Below are 8,871 nucleotides of genomic sequence, written 5' to 3'. Positions count from 1 at the left end.
CCTCTAGCAGTCTGGTTTAAAACAGGCTATATTTTTCATAAACGACTGTCTGAAAGCAGATTCAGAAGTCAACTGAAGGTTATGCAAAACCACGGGCCATTGCTCAAACTATTTGGATAGAAATATGTATGCTGGCAGCGTGTCAATAGCATGAAGGAGTCAGACTGAAACATTCCAGGATGCTCTAACGATTCTCTTTTTCAGGGGTAGAAAGTGACTGTGCAGAAACCAAAAATGGAATCACTGTTTGAAAACATATTATTTTTTTTAATAGTTGATAACTATTAAGTACAGTTAATGCTTGAGTGGAGGCACTTCCCATATACAAGTTTAACATGGTATTTTATATTTTATTTTGTCATGGTATTTTTGCTCTTTTACCATGCTTTTTCCATTGTAATACCATGTATTAACCATAATTTACCCTGGTTTTCCATGTTAATTAATACACTTTACCATACCTCGCTGTTCTTTACATTGCTTTGCTATGCTCTACCATGCATTCAGTATGCTTTTACTGTGGTAATCTTTTATAAAGTTTACTGAGCACCTCAGCTATACAAGCAAAGCAATGTTTACTTGGCAGTGGGAGAGTAACAGATATCCCCTCCCTTACCACACTGCAATATAATACAGACACGGTATTCAGGTAACCAATAAAAATATGTTATATTACAGCAACATAGCTTCAATGACCCCCCCCCCCCCCCCCCCCCCCCCCCCCCCCCCCCCCGCGGAGTTTACTGTGCATTTTAGTAATACAAACACACGTTGTTCCCAATTGGTCAAACTTAACTGTCCATGTGCTATTTCTGTGCCATTTGTTACACATTTATATGACTTTATTTGTGCAGACCCTGTTGACAGGGAAGAACACTTTGTACTGATACAGGCACTCCACCTGCTGGATGCAACACCACACACACACACACACACACACACACACACACACACACACACACACACACACACACACACACACACACACACACACACACACACACACACACACACACACACACACACACACACACACACACACACACACACACACACACACACACACACACACACACACACACACACACACACACACACACACACACACACACACACACACACACACACACACATATATATATATATATATATATATATATATATATATATATATTTATTATATTATTTGTGTAGTCTCACATGATTTTCTCATAGTTCTGATGGAAAATGAAAAAAAAAGGAAAACATGTTTTAAGCATATAAGAAAAAGTATTTTTTGTACGAAAATAGTAGTATTAATAGTAGATCATCGTGCCAGTACATTTAAACGCATACACGTGTTCATTAGTCATATTGAAACTGAACTCCCTTTTACTGAAAATGACTTATTTAAAATAACATCTTTAAAATTTCTATTGACATTTCAGCATTTGTTTAGTGATGTAAAAGCACTGTTTGCCTGTTGTCACTAACATTGTGTATGCTGAGAATTAACTTTGTTTGGAAACAAGTCTTTTTCACTGTAACTGTGGCCATGGTAACTATCAGAAACTAAATCACTGAATCATCACTTAGTCTTACAGTATGTCAGTCTCCATGAAAAGAAAAAATATAATCATCCAGCGACATATTTGAATATTGGGTCATACATTTCCCTCACAATGAAAACTCAAATGTTTAGTCCATTTTTATTAAACGTGTTTATTGCAGACACAATTAAGACTCTATTTTATTTTGGGGAATGAATTTGATCCAAGGGAAGCTGTAGGGGTAGAGGGTGGGAAGGAACGGGTGTATGAACATGAATACAAGGCAACGAGGTTATCTTTTTATTTACATGTAATTAGGTATGAGGTTGTGTGCTGGCTCGCAGGAGGTGGCTCTCCCCCCAGACGTGATACAAAACAGTTTAAACAATTTAAATCCAGTGTCAATTACCTCAAAGGTATAGACAAAATACCTTCTAAAATGTTACAGGACTGTATATTAAAGAATGTTACATTTGCTGTCTTTTGTATACCAAAACATATACATACACAAAATAATAAAAAGAATATGACATGCAGTTCTACACATACTGCATAAAATAAACTTTTAAAAACCAAAGTAGCTTAGAACCTAATATTGTTGTGGGAATGTTTGGATATATTGCTGCATTTTCTAAATATATAGCATATTGTTCTAGTTAGCTATAATAAGGCTATCTTTTGTACAAACAGATGAAACTATGAGATGTAATTAGGCATGCAAATCTGAAATAGAACATGAAAGGAAAGACAGTTCGAGCCAAACAAGGCTTCAGTGTGAGTTACCCTGCACTATCTAAACAATATACAATCAACAAGTCAAAACCAAATGATTGCCATTTATTCATTCACAAGCAGGTTTCCAAATGGGTTGATCACACATTACATATAGGTAGTTTGAATATGTCAGCTTCAATTTAAAATCTTTAAAGAATGTCACCTGACTTCTACACTATGGACATAACCTAAATAAACAGTGTTGATTTTCCAATGTCCTTATACTTCTTCTAGTGGAAAACTTACAATATGTAACGAAACATAATTTAAAAATAGAAGGGAAATATAAAACAAGCATAATTCCAGAATATTTTGTTGACCTTACTAAGTTAAGTAGGTCATGCCTCACCATTACACCAAAGTATACAGCAGATGTAGGTCAAAAGGGGTTAACACATTTACAATAAAATATAAGCTCCTCTCATGGGTATTCTGAATGAACTCGAAACTAATACCGCTCAAGACTAACCAAGCGTTTGTCTACTTGAGACAGACTGGTTCATAGTCTCTTGTAATTCATTCTGTATTGAGTATTATTGCTTCATTATTCAATGTGTAACCTGATACCTCCCTTATTGAACCATAATATGATGAATGCATACATATTTTTGTAAGTTTCACATTCAGAAAGTAGTATGTTCCACTGTAATTAAACAGCATCTATTAAAAGACGGTTTCACAAATTAGTATAACTGGTTATAGTTTAAGCAATGTCTTAAGACACAGGTACTGTCTATTTCTAACAAAATGGTCAGTGTTTAGGAATTGGTCCATCTCCAAAGAAGTAGCCACTGTCGGTTTCTAGGGAAATGGTATTGATCAGTATGTCTGAGGGCTGAGGATGAAGAGGCGATCTTCCTCTTTTCTAATCCATTTTAATAGCTTGGTAATGGCAGTCATGGCCAGTGCCTTGGTTCCCAAGGGGCTAAAACACAGGTACAGCTCAAAGCCACTGGTCACCTGGAAACACACAAACAAGAGTAATGTAAACCAGTGTAAGGTAAGTACAAACTAAGTGAGCTGAGTTAGCAGATCCAATTTATTGTACAGGACATCCAGGGTTTCATCCCTGCTAATGAGGCTCATCCTTCCTTGTGTACTTGTGTGCTTAGAACTGGCATCAATGTGGAGTTTTAAATACTTACTTCAAATATATATGAACAGTTTAAAAAAAGCAATGAAACCAATGTATAAAAACTCAGCAAAGACGAGTCATTGTTCCATTAAACAATGCACACTATTGAATTATCTTATATAACAAAGGAGGGAGAAGGAGAGAAACTCTCCTGACAATAACTGAATAAAGCATTGTTGGGTGTATTTAAAACAAGCTGAAAACAAACATTTTTAGACATTTTAAAACAATTGCCTTACCCAAGCCAGCAAGTTCTCTCTTTCTCCGCAGTGGTAGATGGAGTGCAGCTGGCGCTTGGGGTGGTGGACACGACTATGCAGGTACTGGTACAGACCCATCAGCCTCTCCTGCTCCTCCTCAGCCAGGTAGGGGACGGGCAGCTCAGGACTGTGGCGGGGCAGGAGGCATGGTTAAGATGGAAGTGATGAAGCAAGCAGGCAGAGAAATATAGATGGGGAAAAGAGAAGTGAAGAAAGATGTCAAACATTTCTAAAATAATAAAACAGATTTAGCTGGCAGGCCTTTGTCGTCCTCTCCCACAATAGTGCCAGCCTAAAATGAATGGGTTTTGACACTTGCATGTATAATGTTAATGTAATTTGTTAATGCTCCCTACTTCAGTCTGAAAATTGTGGTTAACAGTATTTTGTTTTCTAAACGCAGTTGCAGTGTTCACTTTTTAAAAGAACTAAGCATGTATTTTCATTTTTCTAAGAAGTAAAACTTCTGAGTGTGTAAAATGAGAGCTTTCTTTAACCCAGTATAGTAAAAAAAAAAAAAAATTGTGTTTGCTATAATATGTGAGACATAGCAAATAGAGGTGTATGACAGATATGAAATTACTATATTTCATTACTTATAAGTCCTGTAAGATCTTAACGCAGCAGTGACTAAAAACATTTTCTAACTTTTATTTAATGAATAAATACATATACTGTACAAATGAATAGTTGAAAGCATTTACCTTGTGTAGAGCCCAGAACTCTTGGACTTATAGATGAAGTGCCTCAGTTCGGGGATGCCCACCTGAGTGGCAGAATAGACAGGGGCCTGCAGTGCCTCCTGCAGTGTGATGTAGGCACTGCGGCGGCGGAGGCGCTCCAGGAAGCGGCGCTTGCAGTCAGACAGGTTGAAGAAGTCCTCGCGGTCTGTGGAGACCAGGATGAGGCAGAGGTCAGAGTCCGACTCCAGGTAGGAGATGTGGGCATGAAAAAAGCTGGCTGGGTTGTATTTGGGAAGACAGATGGGCGTCCAGCCCTCGCCCTCACGGAAGGAGCTGGAGGAGTTCACCAGGTTGAAGAGGAGGTGGAGGTCCATGTGGTGGAGATACTGGTCCTTCTTTCTCACCAGAGACACCAGGCGGTTCCCCGCCAGCAGGACGGAGAAGACCAGGTTCTTGGCTTTGGCTGCCTGGAGGCTAGAGCTGATCACATCTCTGGTGGAGGAGGGGAGGGGCAGGCAGGTGACTGCACACAGAAGGAAGCCTGGATCTCTGTCTAGCAGATTCAGAAGGTTGTCTGTGAGGTGCTCAGAGCCGACCAGCAGTCGCCGTAGGTCATAGTTCTGTTTGCGCTCGAAGATGTGGTTGAGCTGTGTGAGGGTAAGCAGGCTCACAATCTGGTAGTAGATGTAGAGCAGTTCTCGGGACAGCTCCTGCTCCGACTGTCTTGTTCGGGCCACCCCCACTAGGACAAGTGGGCTCTTCCGCAGGAACACTACCTTGTAGCCATCTGGAAATGAAAAAATGAAGGTACATAATAATTTAAATTACTTTTTTGTTGACAGAAAAACATAACTCTTTAAAACAAATCAATCTGATCTACATATAAGCACAAAATGCCATTCAACACAAAATCTTTAACAAATGAGACAATCTTTGGGGTTTGACATACAAATACCTCACCTTAGTGATCAATACTAAATTAGAGCTATCAAAATCAAGAAAAAGTTCTCTGCGTATATGTACCTGTAAGTTGGGGATGGTAAATATCTTCCTTTCAGTGTAGTCCTCATTATGCTTGGGCAAGGCTTGTAGAAAACAGAATTGAAAGTTTAAACAAAATTACCCCCTTCTCTCACCTGCATGAATCGACTTAATGACATTCTTCTCAGCTTCCACAAAACACACCAGTGCCACCATGACCCCCATGGTGCTGGACAGCGCCTCCTCTGTTCCATATCGGGAGTAGATCGGCTTCCCCGCCTCGCTCAGCACAAAGACGTGTTTCCTTCTCTGTCTCCACGTCTCGCTGGTCACGTCATCCTCATCCACCCTCCTGCTGGGCTTGCCTTCTTGCCTCGGCTCGGCATCTAACCCCTCCCCTGACTGGTCTCCTTCCTGTGTGCTGAGCTGGCTGATGTCATGGCTTAGCTCGGAGGTGGATTCTGATTGACTGTCTCTGCCGGCTGCTTCCTCACTATCTGCAGTGAGATCCTCGAAGGACCGGGTGTGGATGAACATGGCATTCTCCTGCCCAGCACCTGCAGAAAAAAAAAATAAAAAAGGACACTTAGTGGTCCATAGCCACGAAGACTTGGGTTGGGTTTAACAAATTGTATGAACATTTAAAGGACTCCCTGACATCTGCACCTTATACCATAGAAAAAAAATAAAAAAATAAAAAAGTTTATGCTGAATCCTCTACCAGGGGACAAAGAAATCAGAATTAAACAGGTAGATGGCACCCATACTCATTCTACAAAATAAATATATACCTTTGCTTGAAACTAGGTCGTTAAATTAACCTCCATTTGAGGGGATTCAAGGCGATTTTCTTCCACCAAATGATTGAATCCACCAACCTCCCCAACACTGCTTTTTATGAAAATTACAGATGTTACATTTTTAGAAGAAGGATGTGACCTAATGTAAATAAGTGACAGGATCTGTACTAAATGAGTCAGGTTTTTACAGTTTTATTTTCTCTCACTCTGCTCACATTCTGCTTGTAAAAGGAGCGTCTTGGCCAGAGCCCATACTTGCAATCAGACTGACACTACGAGGACACTCTTAATCAGTATTTCTTATCTAAAAATGCAGCAGAAAAAGCACTAACATAGGACTTTGTCCCTGTTTAACAACCGAGATAGACCTGCATACATTAATACATTGGCATTAAGGTTTAACAAGACAACTACTAATGCATGTTTTGTGTACTTGGAAAGAAAGAACATACAAATAGACAGTGAGAAAAATTACAACTGTTAAGAACCTACCTATTGTAACCCTACCTTCAGAATTAGGAATTTGTGAACCAGACTTTCACCAAAATTAGAATTATGTGCCTATCATCAAAATAAGCTGAACATTGGCTACTACTCTGGCATTCTTTAAACCCAGACATCAGTCCAGACTGGATGCATTTCACAGTCACAACTGATAACTCTGTGACATTTCACAATACCAGCAAAATGAGCCATTATTTGAACAATAGTTGCAAGTCAGTAGTGACTAAGGGGTAAAAAGCTACTGTAAACATTTGACTTGTCTTCAATGGCTTGTAACAAACTGCAATATTTTCTTATTGCAGGCACGAAATTAAGCCATGAAAGGGAGACACCTACAGCCGTTTTCACACTACATCATTCAACCCCGGGTCGAGTCGCCGCAGGGCGAACGTTTGGGTTGAAAATTCTCAACCCTAGTCTCTGGCAAAGGTGAGTTCGCCCCGGGTTGAAAATGGCAATGTGAAAAGCCCTTATGGGTAACAGATTGACTAAAAAGTTAAAAGCGAGTTCACAAGTGCAAAGCATCATTGTTTTGTTATTGTTCAGAATCAGGTATTATACTTGGCATTTTGTCTGGCTGTCCATACTGAGAGACTGGCAAATACAAGCTGTCATATATAAAGGTGGGCTATTTTGCAATTTGAAACTATTTATTTGCTTATGAATTGACCTCTTATTCTTATGAAACACAGAGGACCAATAAAACAGTACAAAGAACAATAAATTAACTGTACAGACCATGTAAATAAGTCATACTATAACCCCAATGTTGAAAGACTCTACCTGGCTCTGTCCCCTCCACTAGCCCTGGAGTGGGGCTCTCGCTCCGCCTATTGTCCACAGGAGCCAAGGATCCATTCTGGATCTCCCAGGTCACCTTTCTATTATGGACGTCAGCAGCCATTCTCCCAATCAGCTCAAACTGAGTGCCAGGGCAGACAGCGCAGGGCTGGGCTGATAAAGGACAGGTGTAAAGAAAACTGTAATATTACTTTTAAATGAAATTACTTTTCCACTAAACCACACATTGCTGCATATCATAAGTTCTTCAACAAGGTATTCAAATCTATGTTGGTTGTAATAACTGTACTGTGCAATTTGTAAAGTGCCTGAAAAACCGTTAATACAAATATAACAGGGGCATGTTAACACATGCTACGGGTACAGCATCATGCATTAAATATGCCAATGGATTTATTAAAGTGCCCCCTGTGTATTTGCACATTATTTTGTAATTATGAATATAACATTTAAAAGCACTTGTTATCAGATAAGGAAAACAGAACTGTAAATTTCTCCCCTTTCATCACAGAAGTATCTCCTCATCAACTGTCAGGAACTTTACTAGTTATAAGCTCCACACACAAACAAAACAGAACCATTCAAACCAGTGTTAATCATGATGTAAAAATACAAAACTGAAACTTACCCCAGCAGAGTTACACAAGCAGAATATATAAATGGCAAATCTGAAGGAGCGGCCCTTGATTGAATTTATGCGTACTAGTGTATTGGGAGCTGACTACAACTGCGTATACTGTGTCAGATTGTAACAATTACAGTTTGATCTTCTTTGCATGCCTGCTGGGGATCGGCAAAACTGTGGCTACTACGGTGTCCAGCATCTTGGATACATATATTTTAAAGTGCTCGGAATTTTTGTTGACAGCAAAGAGAGGAAAACGTCACCTTCTGACACTCCGCAAACCCCAAGTGAAAGTGCATTTCTCAATTACTGTATTTAATCCTGAAAAGAGGAACTCGTGAAAGGGTCACTGTCCAACATGGAGTGCGCTGAATTCTGGGATTTTGAGTCTTTCGCTTTCTCTTTTCACCTAGAATGGTATAATGATATGTTTAATAGTCTTTTACATTTTTTTGCAGACTTTTTTGCCCACCTTAATATGTGGTAAAATATTAAACATATTAATGCTTAAATATGTAATATAATGGTACAACAAAAATGTAACGTTCTCCATTGTCATACTAATGAAGAGAACTGATTATTCGCATTATAACAATTTGAACCATATCGTTTTTTTTTAATTGCAATTTGGCACACGTAAGCTTGTAACCAATACACTAATTAAACTCACATTACAACAATGGGCCAAAATTATTTGCAATGGGAGTCTTTTTTAAACACGGTCCCTGCAATGGCTTATGGATACATTGGTCACATGGTGATTTATCAAAAACAAAAAA

General features: G+C 39.2%; 1 protein-coding gene across 1 annotated transcript; it reads right to left on the bottom strand.

Moving 5' to 3' along the window:
* Positions 1 to 2,350: 2,350 nt before the first annotated feature.
* Positions 2,351 to 8,437, bottom strand: LOC121329206 (protein SAND-like). Its single transcript, XM_041274679.1, has 6 exons — positions 8,096 to 8,437; positions 7,450 to 7,620; positions 5,518 to 5,919; positions 4,403 to 5,168; positions 3,678 to 3,825; positions 2,351 to 3,263 (listed from the first exon to the last, which is right to left on the bottom strand). The coding sequence occupies exons 2-6, from the start codon at positions 7,568 to 7,570 to the stop codon at positions 3,123 to 3,125; spliced, it is 1,578 nt and encodes a 525-aa protein (XP_041130613.1). The 5' UTR covers positions 7,571 to 7,620; positions 8,096 to 8,437; the 3' UTR covers positions 2,351 to 3,122.
* Positions 8,438 to 8,871: the final 434 nt, after the last annotated feature.

This window comes from Polyodon spathula, chromosome 16, assembly GCF_017654505.1.
Source record: "Polyodon spathula isolate WHYD16114869_AA chromosome 16, ASM1765450v1, whole genome shotgun sequence".
Taxonomy (NCBI): Eukaryota; Metazoa; Chordata; class Actinopteri; order Acipenseriformes; family Polyodontidae; genus Polyodon; species Polyodon spathula.
This window is presented reverse-complemented; position numbering and strand designations above follow the sequence as displayed.